Raw genomic sequence first — 14,045 nt, 5'->3', positions numbered from 1 at the left:
CCTTTTTAGAAAGTGAACCATGAATGGGGAAATGTTGGCAGTTTTCTCAAAAAAGGCTTGAATTCAAGAAGTTTTAGATTTGCGTGGTTTTTTTTTGAGTTGCAAAATCCATTTGAACATGGACGCGACGTTTTCACATTCGGGTGGTGAAAAGCGAAAAATTTATAGGCTCGGAACTCATTTTTGACACAAAACAATTCGATTTAAAGAGATTTCTGGTTGCAACAGAAGATGCAATCGGGGATCCTGATGAAACAGTTTTAACGCTTTCGCGGTGCTCGTTTGAACAATTCAGGCCGCTTCTTTGAGCTTTCCCAGTCTATAATAAATAATCTCTGGATTATCAAAACGATCTGGTGATTCCCGTGACTACTAAATTAAAATAAAATAAGCTATTAACTCTGAGAAAGGACAAATTTGTATCATTTTTACGTATTCCAGGAACGAATCAGAGCGGAATCGAAACCGACGGGACTGCAAATGATGCTGATGCAAAACGGCTGGTCCAGTCTCTACCTCATAGCGGTGATGCTAATCACAGGAGAATCCGTCGCATTTCTCCAATATGCCAAAGAAAATGTCTCGATATGTAGCGCGCTGCTCTTCATCGGCCTGGCCTCGGCTCTGGGGCAGCTTTTCATCTTTTCCATGGTAAGCCGAAGGCTTCAGCTTCTCCATGAGCCTAATCTCCACCTGGTTCTTTTATAGGTGTCCGAGTTCGGGCCGCTAGTTCTGTCCATTGTAACCACAACTCGCAAGTTTTTCACCGTGCTCGGCTCAGTGGTGTTTTTCGGCAACACGCTCACAGAGCGACAGTGGATCGGCGCTTTCCTGGTCTTTTTCGGACTCTTCCTTGACGCATATTATGCCAAAGGCCGCCCGAAGAAGGAAAAAGACGTGGTTAAATAAGAAGCAAGCAGCCGGAAACCATGGGGCGAACAATTTATCAGACGCTGTGCTGTTCAGTTGACCGATATCAACTACCTACTTCCTTTATGTAAAACAACTGTATTTCAGTTACGTATCTGGAAAATATAAGTTGAAACAATTGTGACCCAGTTTGTTGTGTTCTAACTGCAAAAATGGACGAAGTGATAGAAGAAAATGTTTATCTTACCAGAAAACGGATGGTGGCAGGTGGAAAATGCTTAAATTGATTAACTATCTGCTGCTAAATCGTGCTTTAGGTATCAACAGTTCATAACTCCACCTGCAAATTTGTCGCTAGATGCACAATAATTATGTTTTTCGCAAAAGTTTAAGCATCTTTTCTAACGTCGCCGATTGATTTAATTTGTTAATGTTATTGACACAGAACATACCCCCTTAGAGGGTATAATTTGTGGTTATTGATTAGTTGTCTTCATCTATGATTGAGGTTATCGACAAGAACTGCGCGCGAATGGGGTTTTCTAGGAACTTAACTATCACTTTGTTGGCAACATTAAACCAACGGGCAGATCATAGATGAAGACAAGTGGCAGATGTCAGGGTGACATTCAGGAAAAATGGGGGATGTTGCTGAAGACAAAAAGCAGAAATTAGCAAATACACGAAAACGAGTGAGTGTTTTTCCGTTGCAATTAGTTGTAGAGACCCGCTAGCGCCTAAAGCACCAAATAAACACCATTTTCATCAATGTCAGTCGGGTGTTTCAGCCAGTTCGGCCACATCATCACAAACATGTCATAGCAAAGTTGTTTTGGTTTATTTTCAGTTCAAAGAACTGCAGGAATTGAAGAAGAAACGCAACGACTGCACCAAGGCCGGCAACTTGAATCCAGACAGTGCCCAATCCAGCAGTAGAAACACACCCAGTGATCTGCGCCCCCCGCAGGATGACTCCATAGGGAATGCAACAGTTTCGCCTATCTCTAGCGCTCCAGAAGAAAGCCCTGATGGCTCGCAACAGAATTATGCTTCGGAGAGTGTGCCCTCCAGTATCCAATATGTGGAGCAGGACGAAGAGTCCGCATTACCCAGCGATTACGGGTCCTCGAACTATCAAGCCCCAGCCACATTTTTCGATAGCATTTCGCCCACAAACGACGCAGAAAAACAATCTGACCACACTAGCCCGTCTCTGCTAACATATTTCAACACACGGGATGAAAAACCCACTGAAAATATAGGTCTACCTAGGTATTTTGACAATTTGAACAGTAGTGCGGTAATATGGGAAAACACCATTCCAGAGAACAAAAACTCTTGTCAGGAAGGCTATCAGTTGTTCCCTAGTCCGGATCAGATCAGTCACAATTCGCCCGATGAAGTGGCAGCAACGGATGATGTGCTTTCTGACATTGATCCGGAACTGAAGAAAAGCGAGCAGGAAATGAGCGAATTGGCCCAAGCAAGAGCGGATCAACTAAAATTTGGGCCTTTTCCAGAAGCTCAGTCTGGCGACAACAACTTGGACAACATATTTTCGCCACAGAGTAGTCAGAAACTATTAGACTACTTAGGTGAGTCAGGACTATTTTCAGGCCTTGCCACTTACCGCTTTCTTGCCCCTTTGCAGGTTCCACCGGAGCAACTGAAGAAGAAAGGAGCAGCATCTGCCACACCAACCAGGAAATCGACAGTTCAGCCGATTTAACAAAAAAAGAGATTCAATACTCGAACGTTGAGGGTCTGAAGCAACTCTCTGAGCAGTTGGCGCAGATGATGGAGCCGGACTATGATAATTACTCCTCAGGCTCAATCACCGATCTGGAGAAGCGCAACATTGAGCTGGCGGCTCATTTGGACCAGGAAAGGCTTCAATCCGAGCAGCTGCGAGCCGCAAATTCCCAGCTGGAAGCCCGTGTAGCTCAGCTGGAGGAGGATCTGAGCCGCATGGAGCTGGGCTCGGAGCTTCAAAGCGCCCAGCAAACCATGCAAATGAAGAGCGAGCTTCAGACGCATCTGCAAACCATCGGTTTGCTGGTGGCTGAGAAAACTGAGCTTTCCTCTAATCTGAGCCAGTATGAAATCAGCTGCAAGCAGAAGATTACTGAGTGTGAGGAGCTGCAGGCAAGGCTGCGCGCCTCTAGAACAAGAGTGGCCGACTTGGAAAGGGAACTAGCTGGCTTGAAGTCCGACAAGGTGAAGTTCGAGAGTGCAGGCGAACAATATGGGGCCAGCTTAGAGGCTCTGAAGCTGGAGTACGCCGCACTGAAGACCCAGAAAGAGGAGCTGGCGCAAGACCTGTTGGAAGCCAGGGAAAAACTGAAGAACGCCCTAGAGGAAAACCTGCAGTTGCAGCAGTCGAATAAGGTCCCACCCGCCATAGAAGAAAACCAGCGTAAAAACTGTAATTTATGTCTTGCAGGATTTGGCTGGCAAGCAGTCGCTGGCCGAAGTGAAAATACAGCAGCTCTCCTCTGGAGGCACTGCCGGCATGGACCATCAGCTGGCGCAGCTCACTCAAGAGAAATTTGCGCTGCAAAGTGAAATCGCCAGCTTAAACCAATCGCTGAAGTCCATTATAAAGGAGCGGGATGAATCAACAGTCCAATACCAGCAGTATGCCCAGCAGCTTAACGGTGAGCTGAAGATGCTGGCAGAAGATCTAATTTGGGAAATTTGCCATTCTTTTTCACAGCCCAAATCTCCAGCCTGGGCTCCAAGCTGGAGCAGCTGCAACAGGAAAGGGAGACCCTAGTCCTGCAGGACCAGAGTAGGATCAGCCACATCGGCACCTTGGAAAAGCAACTGCAGGTGCTGCAGAACGACCAGATCACTTTTGCCACGCGAAACTCCCACAGTGCGGATGTGCGCCACGACTTGGACAAGTCCAGGGAAATGTGCGTTCAACTGCAAATCGAAAAAACCTCCGCTGAAGAAAACTATACGAGAGTAAGCTGTTGGGGGGCAGCAATATGGGGTTGTGACCAACTACTTTTTAGGTATCCAACGAGAACAAGCTGCTGATGAAGGAGCTGGAGGCGAAAACCGACTCGATTGCTCAGTTGGAGAGCATGATCGAACAGCTTCGCGGCAATCAGCCGGACAGCGTGAAGTTACTAGCGGCAATGGAAAGCGACAAAGTGGCCGCTTCCAGAGCCATCCAGCAAAACAAGGAGCTCAAGCAGCAGCTGGAGAGCATGCAGGAGGTTTTCAGAAAAATGGCAAGTTACCAGCTGCAAGCAATCGGGGATAATTAACGCAACAATAATCCCGGTTTAGGACGACGATAAAGTGGAGCTGACCGAGAACTTGAAGGGGCAGCAGCAGGCCAACAAGGACTTATTGGAGAAACTCGTCAAAGCCGAGGCCACCATGCAGTCCTTGGCCGAAGCCATTGACATCAAGGACGTGGAGCTCACCCGCCTGAGAGAGGCGTGCGAAGATTTGAAGAAACATGCAATGCAGCACGAGCAGCGTGAAGACCGACTAAGACACTATGAAGCTCATGACAATTCCGCGCATATTCTGCAGCAAGAGCTGCTGGAAGCCAAGCAAACCATCGCCAGGCTTGCTCTGGATCGGCAGCCGGAACCCAAGCGCGAAAATGGTGATGTTGAGCAAGCCAATACGGCGTTTTCCAAAGAAGTTGACAAACTCAATGCCATGGCGCAAGAAGCCATCGAAAACATTGAACAGGCGGAGGGCGACACCGTCCTAAACCAGGAAAATGTGATGAAGCACCTGGAGGAAAAAGTGAAGCGCACCATGCAGGAAATAGCGGACCTGACGGACGAAAAGCAGCGCCTCGAGCACATCGTGACGCAGCTGCAGAGCGAGACTGAAACCATCGGGGAATACGTGGCGCTTTACCAGCGGCAGCGCATGGTGTTGAAGCAGCGCGCGCTGGAAAAGGACCAGCAACTCAAGCAGCTCGCCGGCGACAGGGAGCAGGTGAAACTGAAGCTGGACAAGCTGAATGAGCTCATCAAGCAGCTGGTGACGGAAAAAGGCTCGCTGCCCGCGGAACTGCTGCAGCACCAGGAATCCATGAACAGCCAGATCGGCAACTTTTGCGAGGAACACAGCAAAATGAACGAGGACATCAACAAAATCAAGATAACCAACGTGTCGAACGTGAGCCAAACCAGCCACACAGCCGAGGAAATTATTACGCTGCTATCGGAAATCAAAACCAGCAACTTAGTGGAGCCGGACGAGAACTTCCATCACTGTCCCTGGTGTTCTGGGCAACTGATGACTGTTTGAAGGCTAAACTACTGACTGGAGCTGATATGTTGGCTCTCATGTGCCCATGGCTGAGTTTTTTACACTTTTTTCTCATAATAATTGTTCTTACTGGTTGCTTACCACCACATTTTTTACTATCAATAGATGCTTTGTACAGTCCAAGAACGTGTATCAATCAATCCAGTTGCCCGCCTTGGTTTACGCGAAAATCATCTCATCCCGTCGCCTTTTGGGTTGATTGGGTTTATTCTGACACTCCGAGTGGTTCATCAGCTCCGGCGGACAGGAGGAGACTGGCGACGACAACAGCATCTGCTTCAGGTCGTAGAATAAGGCAGAGTCGTCGTTCGTGCAGAAACTGACGGCGATTCCAGTCTTTCCCGCACGTCCAGTACGACCGATACGATGAGTGTAATCTGCAAAAGGCATCGATTTGGACCTGAAGCTGCCTGGAGGGGCGCAGCGCGTTTACCTTCAATCGTCTTCGCCATGTCGTAGTTGATGACCATGGAAACGTCCTTAATGTCGATGCCTCTTCCGGCTACATCGGTAGCCACCAAAATATCCTTAGCTCCCGACTTCAAGCTGGCCAAGGCATATTCTCTCTGCTCTTGTCCTTTGCCTCCGTGGAGCGTGCACGCGTTGTATCCCAACTTCTCCAAACCTGGAAAGAGAGCGATAAAAAGCCGAGCTCGGCCTGCAGAACCGGGTACCTTTAGCCAGAACATCGGCGCCTTTCTTCTGGTTGACGAAGATAATAATTGGAGGATCCACGCCTTTGGATAGATACTCCATCAGCTTGCGCCGCTTGTCGTTTTCGCCCACAATATGCACGATTTGCTCCACGCGCTCCACCGGCTTGCCAATGGAGCCGATATACACCACTGCCGGTCTTCTCAGGTAGGTTCTGGCCAATCTGCAACACACTTGCTTTATTAGGTGACCATTTCAAAATCGTCGTTTTCGTTGAAATGTATAGTTTTGTGCAAATTTATTTCTCAGCTAAAATTTTCATTTTAACCATTCTAGACACCCTGGCGGATGCAGTAAAGATATGTTTGTTGATATATTCTTAAACCTGTCTTTTTAGACCGCGTAAAAATCCAATTTTAGCGCGATTTGAATGAAATCTTCATAGTTTCGAGACTAAAGTGTCTTCTATATGGTGTGCAAGTTTGAACGCGCCACCTTCTCTGGAATGGGAATTACTAATTTTTTGAATAAGAGCCGGCCGTTGACTTAAACCTTCCATTTTTAGAGCTGCATTTGAAGATCGCGCAAAAATCAGGTTTTGGAGCGATTCGAATGAAACTTTCACTGTTTCGAGAGTCAAGTGTCTTATATAGGGTGTGCAAGTTTCAACTTGCCACCTGGTCTGGAATCGGAATTACGAATTTTTGAATAGGAGCCAACAATTGAGTTAAAACTTGCATTTTTAGACCTGCGTTTTCAGACCGCGCAAAAATCCAATTTTAGCGCGATTTGACTGAAATCTTCATAGTTTCGAGACTTAAGTGTCTTCTATAGGGTGTGCAAGTTTGAACGCGCCACCTTATCTGGAATGGGAATTACTAATTTTTGAATAAGAGCGGGCCGTTGACTTAAACCTTCCATTTTTAGAGCTGAATTTATAGAGCGCGCAAAAATCAGGTTTTAGAGCCATTCGAATGAAACTTTCACTGTTTCGAGAGTCAAGTGTCTTCTATAGGGTGTGCAAGTTCCAACTAGCCACCTTATCTGGAATCGGAATTACGAATTTTTGAATAAAAGCGAACAATTGAGTCAAAACTTGCATTTTAAGACCTGCGTTTTCAGACCGCGTCAAAATCCAATTTTACCGCGATTTGAAAGAAATCTTCATAGTTTCGAGACTTAAGTGTCTTCTATAGGGTGTGCAAGTTTGAACGCGCCACCTTATCTGGAATGGGAATTACTAATTTTTGAATAAGAGCGGGCCGTTGACTTGAACCTTCCATTTTCAGAGCTGAATTTAAAGAGCGCGCAAAAATCAGGTTTTAGAGCCATTCGAATGAAACTTTCACTGTTTCGAGAGTCAAGTGTCTCCTATAGGGTGTGCGAATTTCAACTCGCCACCTTGTCTGGAATCGGAATTACGAATTTTTGAATAGGAGCGAACAATTGAGTTAAAACTTCCATTTTTAGACCTGCGTTTTCAGACCGCGTAAAAATTCAATTTTAGCGCGATTTGAATGAAATATTCATAGTTTGGAGACTTAAGTGTCTTCTATAGGGTGTGCAAGTTTGAAGGCGCCACCTTATCTGGAATGGAAATTACTAATTTTTGAATAAGAGCGGGCCGTTGACTTAAACCTTCCATTTTTAGAGCTGCATTTAAAGAGCGGGCAAAAATCGGGTTTTAGAGCCATTCGAATGAAACTTTCACTGTTTCGAGAGTCAAGTGTCTTCTATATGGTGGCAAGTTTCAACTTGCCACCTGGTCTGGAATCGGAATTACGAATTTTTGAATAGGAGCCAACAATTGAGTTAAAACTTTCATTTTTAGACCTGCGTTTTCAGACCGCGTAAAAATCCAATTTTAGCGCGATTTGAATGAAATCTTCTGGGTTGATTGGCGGATGCAGTAAAGATATGTTTGACTAGTGAAAGCGTAAAGGAGAAGAACAGAGAGATATCCAGCAGAACCAGCCAGATGGAGGAGTCGAGACCTGCTCGAGTGGACCAGATGAACAAGTGGCCGGGGAGAAGGCAAGAAAGTTCCAAATGGAAGTAAGGAAAAGATCCCCAACAACCAGTCTACTTTTACATGTTGAACTTGCAGTTTCTCTCCCAACCCTACCACCAGAAAAGACAAATACAACAATTTGACCTCAGTTTGACCAAAAAACTGCTGGCTTTGCACGCACCCTTTATCAACTATTTTTAAAACCCGTACCTTTCAACTGCCGGCGGCATCGTCGCTGTGAACATCACAGTTTGCCGGTACTTTTTCTTGGTGTGGTAGTTGGCGAGCAGCAGCTTGCTGTCCTCAGCTTCTTCCGTGTCCGGTTTCAGATTCGTCACCGGCATGTACTCGAGGATCTTTTGAACGTCCGGCTCGAAACCTGAAAGCGTTTCACACTCGGGTTAGCCATCCGAAGGATTTTCTCCGGGGCAATCTTGCCTAAATCGATCATTCTGTCCGCTTCGTCCAGCACAATGTAGGTGCACTGGTTTAAGACCAAGTAGCGGTTTTCCAGCACATCAATCAGACGACCAGGAGTCGCAATGACTATTTCGCAGCCCATTCGTAAGCGAAAACCTTGCTCTTCTCTGCTCAAACCTGCAAACAAACCGGTAAAGACTGGGGCTGGATGGGCGTTTGCCCGGCTCACCTCCAACAACTACGACGGTTCGAATGCCCAAAGGCTGGCCGAATTTAACAGTTTCTTCTTCGATTTGCTGCGCCAGTTCGCGAGTGGGTGCCAGAATGATGGCGTAGGGCCCCTGGTCGGCGTCTTCGGTCCTCTCGATTTTGGGCAGCGATTGGATCCAGGACAGGAGAGGAATTAGGAAGGCCAGTGTTTTACCGGAACCCGTTTCAGCCACGCCGATAATGTCCCGATTTTGCACCCCAATGGGGATGGCTTGCCTCTGAATGGGGGTCGGTTCTTTATAGCCGATTTTTTCGACGATCTCCAATAGCTCCTTGTGAATGGCTGATTCCTTCCAGTTGCGGATCGGCTCGGGGATTTTGCCGCCTGGAAAAGCCGCCTTCGTTTGCAGGATTGCTGCTAAAAGCCTGGGCAAAGCACACTAACCTTTGATGGTAATGTTGTAGTCTTCCCTGAAAATACGCCAGTCTCTTTCAGTCATTTCGTCCTTATCCTTTTCGGACCAATGCCGGTCGTCCCACAGTTGCTTTTCTTCCTTGCGCTTCACTTTCTTTAGCCTGACTTTCTCTTGGGCCTTTTCCGCCTCAGTGCGGCGTTTTTCCAGAAGTTCGCCGTAGAACTTGCTCTGGTCTCTCTTCTGGGCCTTGATGTCGATTCCGGCCAAATTGCCCCGGCCGTAGAACTGCACCTGGTGCCTTTCCTTGTACAGGTTGTTGTAGTCCAAGGAAGTGTCCTCCCCAGCGTCCCAATCGAAGACAAACTTGCGGTCATTCAATCTTCTAACGCGGCGCTTTTTCTTTATCAACCCCAGGTATCTGTGAAGGACAATTTCCCAGTTAGGGATTGGAGGATGGAAAACCAAACCGCCTGCCTTTCTTTGATGGCGTCTTGTTCCTTCTCCTTGTCCTTGTCCTTTTGCTTTTCTTCCTCCCGTTCTCGATCGCGAGGCCGCCGGTCCCGGTCTCTGTCCTCCTTCCGGTCCTCCTGCCGGCTCATCTGCATGGACTGGATGATTTTCCGTTCATCATCCTGCAGTTTCCTCTGCTTGCTCACTTCCTCTTGTCGACGCTTCAGGGCCTCGGCCGCACGTTGCTCTTTAGTCAAGAAGACTGGCTAAAACCACCGGGCTGCACTGTGTTGTATCAGCAGAGTTAGCTCGAGTCTTACCTTGCTTTTAGCAGCCTCCTCTGCCTTCTTCTTTTCCAGCAGTTCTTCCAAAGACAGGGGCTCCTTCTTCACAGCCTCCTGCTTCCCGTCCGCTTTGCTCTGGGATTTTAGGTCCTCCAGTGGCGGCTTTATGTCCTTGGACGGTTTCCTGTCCTTTTCATCTTTGCGATCGCGTTCATCCTGCAATTGATAGTCGTTTGAGCATGGCTGTGGCTTCGCTATTTACCTTCGCCAATTACCTTACGATCCCGATCGGATTTGTGCTTTTCTTCGCGCCTTTCCACTTTGTCATCTCGCGGGTCCCTGCGCTCGAACCTGTCCCGTGAGCGGGGCCTTTTGTGGCCCCTTTCCTTGCTTTTTGATCTGGACCGCTTCGCCCTTTTGTCTCTGCTGTTGTCCACGCGTTCTTTGCTTCGTGAGCGTCTCTTCTTCTCATTGCCCATGTTAAAGCGGCCCGAAATGCACAGTTTTCGATAATACACACAACAAGACTCTTTGGAGGAGGTTAGTGTTTACTTACGTCTAACCTCACTTTATATTAAACTCTTCTTCGTCCCATCCGGATATCTAGCCAGTATATTAAACTCATTGAACTGGGCAACTTCAGTCCAAGTTGAGCAATTTTCCAACTTTGTGCAAAAAGGTCACAGGAGTTTAAGGCTTATTATTGAAAGTAGATAAATAAATCACTCATCTAGAGCCTCCAGGCAATGCTGCCACATTGCACGCGCAGATCACAGAGGTTATTTCTCTGGGATTTTGAGTGACAACTTCAAGTTTGAAATATCGTCGTTTAAACATGCGATTTTCCGGTAAGTTTTTCCAATTTATTACCCTTCTGTTGCATTCACGCGGATCGTTTCCATTCCTCTAAGCTCAAACTTCCGTTCCCCGTGGCATTTCACAAAATTCAACCCTCTGCCCTTAGAGCTTAATGACAAGCCAGCCAAAGTTGGTTGGATTTTCCACATTTATTAATCGATAAATCTTTGGCTTAAACTGTCCTGGACAGTTACGGAAGATAAACATGTATTAAACGAACTTCACCTGCACCGTGTAAAAAAATAAATAAGTACAATAGAGGGAATTAAGTACAACTAGGTTAACGAAGAATTAGTTCTCGTTGGAATGTGTCGAATTGCGACCAAGCGTCTACACACATCTTAAGCTTAGGGGGCTAGTTTAGTTCAATCGGCTGCAGCAGCCCGAGTCCTGGCTGGCCGGGTCCACGTTGTAGTTGTTGGGGTCGTATCGGGGCACGTTGGTCATCCGGGCTTGCTGTAAAAGACCGCATTTAAGCCCCGGACCATCCACAGTCTGTCTCAAGCTCGCCAAATACTTTGTTCTTGCTTGGGACGACAATTATTGCGTCGCTGCCAACGAGCTTGAGATGAATCAGCCTTACTTTCATCAAATCCTCGGCGATCTGCATAAAAAGTCTCTCCACATTGTCGGACTCCTTGGCGGATGTTTCCAGGAAATACATGTTGTGTCTTTCGGCAAATTCCTCGCCCACCTGCGTAGGAATTTCGCGATCGTCTCTGTCGATTTTGTTCCCTGAAACGCGCCCAAGAGTGTCGTTTGGCTAATGTAGCGTTTCACGCCCTGATTAGTGGGGCTCACCTACTAAAACCCGCAGCACTTTGCTGCTGGCATACTCCTCAATCTCCCGCAGCCAATCAGGCAGACAGTCGAAGGTGGGCTGGCAAGAGATGTCGTAGACCAGAATAAGGGCATGTGCCGATCGATAGTAGCTCTGGGTGATCGAACGGAACCGCTCCTGGCCTGCAGTGTCCCATATTTGCAACTGCAACAGCCCCTTTGTGCTTGGTTCCTTCAGCTTCCACCCCTTACCTTCACTTTCTCGTTGCCCACTTCCACCGTCTTGATCATGAAGTCCACCCCTATAGTGGCCCCCTGTCCCGGCGGGAACAAGCCTTGGGTGAAGCGCCGCACCAGGCAGGTCTTGCCCACTCCTGCGTTGCCCACCAGCACCACTTTGAACAGGAACTTGTAATCGTCCATTGTCTCAATATCCGCTCAAATCCTGCGAAAACCACCATTTACTACTCTGGCTGAAAATTGCGGTGTCGGTTCGATCCTGTGGAGAGTTGCGGGGTGTTCTATGGTGATTTGGAGGTTTTTCACGGTGACTAGTTCCCCCTACTCACCTCCCAAGTTTACGAACCCTGGCACTGTTTGGACATGTTAACCGTCAAGGGGCTTCGGCACTTGATTAGCAAGCGGGCTCTTATCACTTTAGTTTCCAGTTTTCATGGTTTTTGCCCAAATTCACCGAAAAACTCACAGCTGTTTAGTTGTTATGAAAACTGCAGGGACGTCAATGTTACTGTCAAATTGGCAAGTGAGGTTCGGTTTCAATCTGGCGTTGCCATTGTGACTTTTAAGGCGGTCTAGAATGGGCGCAGCCGCCATTCTGTCGGGATTGGGTGGTAGTGTGGATGGGCGCTGATGGAGCCCGATAGACGACTAGCTAGCGACTTTAACTAAAAATTGAAAAATAATTTTCGTTTTTTTTGCATCAACTCTTTTGTTTAAAAAAACAATTTCTAGAGAAAAATTCCTGCAGGGGCTGTAAAATGAAATTTTTAAAAAAGTAATCGGACCCCGCAGGAAAGATACCAACATCGAACCACTACGAGCGTTTTGGGTAAAGTTCATTACCATCCATGCGTTCGCGGTCGAAATACACTTTTTCTTGGCCGCTGCAGTTCAGGTGAGTGGCACAATGAACGCGAGTAACCCAACGGTACCCATCATGTATAACCTTATTTATTTCAACGAAGGTAAACGCTTGAAAACGAGCGTTTTCTGAGATTTACAGTTAGCTCCTCTCTTCAACGCCTCGGCCGCGCGACGATCCAAGAACGGGTTCGGATCAAGACAATCCAACCGCTCTCAAAGGCACCGTCAGAGCTTTTCAACCCGGGCGGGTTTCTGTGGGCTGGCCAGCTGAAAGGGCCTTTAGGGCCTCGTCTTTCCCCGCCCTGCAAGGGAACCCGCCCGCCTGCTGGGCCTGCGGCCGCTGCGCCCTCCATAGCGGTGCGATTGTTCTTGAAATCGAGTTCAAATCGCAAACACCAAGCAGGCCTTGAATGAAAGTCGTATCGCTTTACTAACGGGAAGATCTCTTATGCAACATATTACAGTTAGACAGACCGGCGAGTTCGTCAACCCGCTGGCTGTCTTTGTCTGGGGCGTCGGGCGCCCATCGCTCGCGCTCTCTTTGAATTGGCGAATGTAAACCAACGACCTAGCAGGCGAACCGCTTTGTCGCAGGAATCTTGGTCGCCCAAGAACCACTCATTTGTTTCGAGGAAATGGAAAATGTCCGTGTCTTGTTTAAGGCTGATTCAGTCAAACGTCAGTGTCAATGTCAAAGTCAACCTGCCACACTGAGCGACTGCCGCTCTGTATATACAGATCTGTAAACATATACAGGGCTGCTCATTTTAAGGGAACCAGTCAATTAAATTCAGGGGATTTCAGAAAAATTATCGTCGTTTTGTGCAAGGGTGGCGCACGATTATTGCAAAATTTCATGTTTTCCGTCCCGTTTTTGCTCATTTCTCGGAGGCAAAATGAGCAAGAACGCTCATTTGTACATCATTCTACAGAGAAATAAATGGCCTTTTTAGAAAGTGAACCATCGATAAGGGAATGTTGGCAATTTTCTCAAAAAATGCTTGAATTCAAGAAGTTTTAGATTTGCGTGGTTTTTTTGAGTTGCAAAATCCACTTGAACATGGCGCTGCTTTTTCTCAAGGTTTCTCAAGAACCATTCGAGCCACAGAATTCGTTTTGGCATCGTTGAATAGAAAATTGTAGCAACGTGAGTGAGGAAATTCGAATAGTTTTGACACAGAAAGCAAAATTTGAATATCAGACACTTAGGTGCAAGATTATGCCAAAATTCCATGTTTTCCGTCCCGTTTTTGGTCATTTCTCGGAGGCAAAATGAGCAAGAACGCTCATTTGTACATTATTCTAGAGAGAAATAAATGGCCTTTTTAGAAAGTGAACCATCGATAAAGAAATGTTGGCAGTTTTCTCAAAAAATGCTTGAATTCAAGAAGCTTTAGGTTTCCGTGGTTTTTTTTTGAGTTGCAAAATCCACTTAAACATAACGCTGCTTTTTTCGAAGTTTCTCAAGAACCATTCGAGCCACAGAATTCATTTTAGCATCGTTGGATAGAGAATTGAAAAGTCGAATCAGTCGTACAACGTGATTGAGGAAATTCGAGTAGTTTTGACTCCGAAAGCGAAATTTGAATATCAGACACTTAGGTGCAAGATTATGCCAAAATTTCATGTTTTCCGTCCCCTTTTTGCTCATATCTCGGAGGCAAAATGAGCAAGAACGCT

General features: G+C 46.9%; 5 protein-coding genes and 1 long non-coding RNA gene across 9 annotated transcripts in view; 2 read left to right on the top strand and 4 right to left on the bottom strand.

The window, feature by feature from the left end:
* Nucleotides 1-1,049, top strand: part of LOC109537571 (solute carrier family 35 member B1 homolog) — a 6,960-nt gene extending 5,911 nt beyond the window's left edge. The window contains exons 3-4 of the mRNA XM_019904357.2: nucleotides 442-651; nucleotides 709-1,049. Of these exons, the coding sequence (XP_019759916.2) occupies nucleotides 442-651; nucleotides 709-909 (411 nt within the window). The 3' untranslated portion in view covers nucleotides 910-1,049. The remainder of the gene's footprint in view (nucleotides 1-441; nucleotides 652-708) is intronic.
* The window catches only part of LOC109537601 (ATP-dependent RNA helicase bel), an 86,232-nt gene that overhangs the window by 47,877 nt on the left and 24,310 nt on the right, over nucleotides 1-14,045 (bottom strand). The window lies entirely within an intron of this gene.
* On the bottom strand, nucleotides 926-1,355 carry LOC125502921. The gene is made up of 2 exons (XR_007280604.1): nucleotides 1,118-1,355; nucleotides 926-1,025 (listed from the first exon to the last, which is right to left on the bottom strand). It is a non-coding gene; the product is annotated as an uncharacterized LOC125502921 (long non-coding RNA).
* LOC109537589 (golgin subfamily A member 2) lies at nucleotides 1,426-5,301 on the top strand. 2 transcript variants are annotated; one of them, XM_019904382.2, is made up of 7 exons: nucleotides 1,426-1,562; nucleotides 1,718-2,465; nucleotides 2,522-3,258; nucleotides 3,314-3,527; nucleotides 3,587-3,840; nucleotides 3,891-4,112; nucleotides 4,171-5,301. In XM_019904382.2, the coding sequence occupies exons 1-7, from the start codon at nucleotides 1,509-1,511 to the stop codon at nucleotides 5,155-5,157; spliced, it is 3,216 nt and encodes a 1,071-aa protein (XP_019759941.2). In that variant the 5' UTR covers nucleotides 1,426-1,508; the 3' UTR covers nucleotides 5,158-5,301. The 2 variants fall into 2 exon arrangements, with proteins under 2 accessions (XP_019759941.2, XP_048518363.1); XM_048662406.1 differs by lacking the exon at nucleotides 1,426-1,562 and having other exon boundaries at nucleotides 2,056-2,142; nucleotides 2,196-2,465.
* LOC109537590 (probable ATP-dependent RNA helicase DDX23) lies at nucleotides 5,252-10,323 on the bottom strand. The gene is made up of 10 exons (XM_019904383.2): nucleotides 9,899-10,323; nucleotides 9,660-9,839; nucleotides 9,364-9,605; nucleotides 8,919-9,307; nucleotides 8,493-8,858; nucleotides 8,282-8,440; nucleotides 8,054-8,222; nucleotides 5,853-6,055; nucleotides 5,612-5,803; nucleotides 5,252-5,555 (listed from the first exon to the last, which is right to left on the bottom strand). Exons 1-10 carry the CDS (start codon nucleotides 10,100-10,102, stop codon nucleotides 5,338-5,340), a joined length of 2,322 nt encoding a protein of 773 aa, XP_019759942.1. The 5' UTR covers nucleotides 10,103-10,323; the 3' UTR covers nucleotides 5,252-5,337.
* LOC109537591 (ras-related protein Rab-30) lies at nucleotides 10,612-12,030 on the bottom strand. 3 transcript variants are annotated; one of them, XM_019904385.1, is made up of 5 exons: nucleotides 11,831-12,030; nucleotides 11,514-11,760; nucleotides 11,283-11,466; nucleotides 11,065-11,216; nucleotides 10,612-10,937 (listed from the first exon to the last, which is right to left on the bottom strand). In XM_019904385.1, the coding sequence occupies exons 2-5, from the start codon at nucleotides 11,682-11,684 to the stop codon at nucleotides 10,842-10,844; spliced, it is 603 nt and encodes a 200-aa protein (XP_019759944.1). In that variant the 5' UTR covers nucleotides 11,685-11,760; nucleotides 11,831-12,030; the 3' UTR covers nucleotides 10,612-10,841. The 3 variants fall into 3 exon arrangements, with proteins under 3 accessions (XP_019759944.1, XP_019759945.1, XP_019759943.1); XM_019904386.1 differs by having other exon boundaries at nucleotides 11,514-11,782; nucleotides 11,831-12,028; XM_019904384.2 differs by having other exon boundaries at nucleotides 11,514-11,706; nucleotides 11,831-12,027.

This window comes from Dendroctonus ponderosae, unplaced genomic scaffold, assembly GCF_020466585.1.
Source record: "Dendroctonus ponderosae isolate FM_Combo_2020 unplaced genomic scaffold, Dpon_F_20191213v2 Dpon_F_20191213_11, whole genome shotgun sequence".
NCBI classification, from domain to species: Eukaryota; Metazoa; Arthropoda; class Insecta; order Coleoptera; family Curculionidae; genus Dendroctonus; species Dendroctonus ponderosae.
Note: the sequence above shows the minus strand (reverse complement) of the source record. Positions and strands in the feature narration are given on the sequence as shown.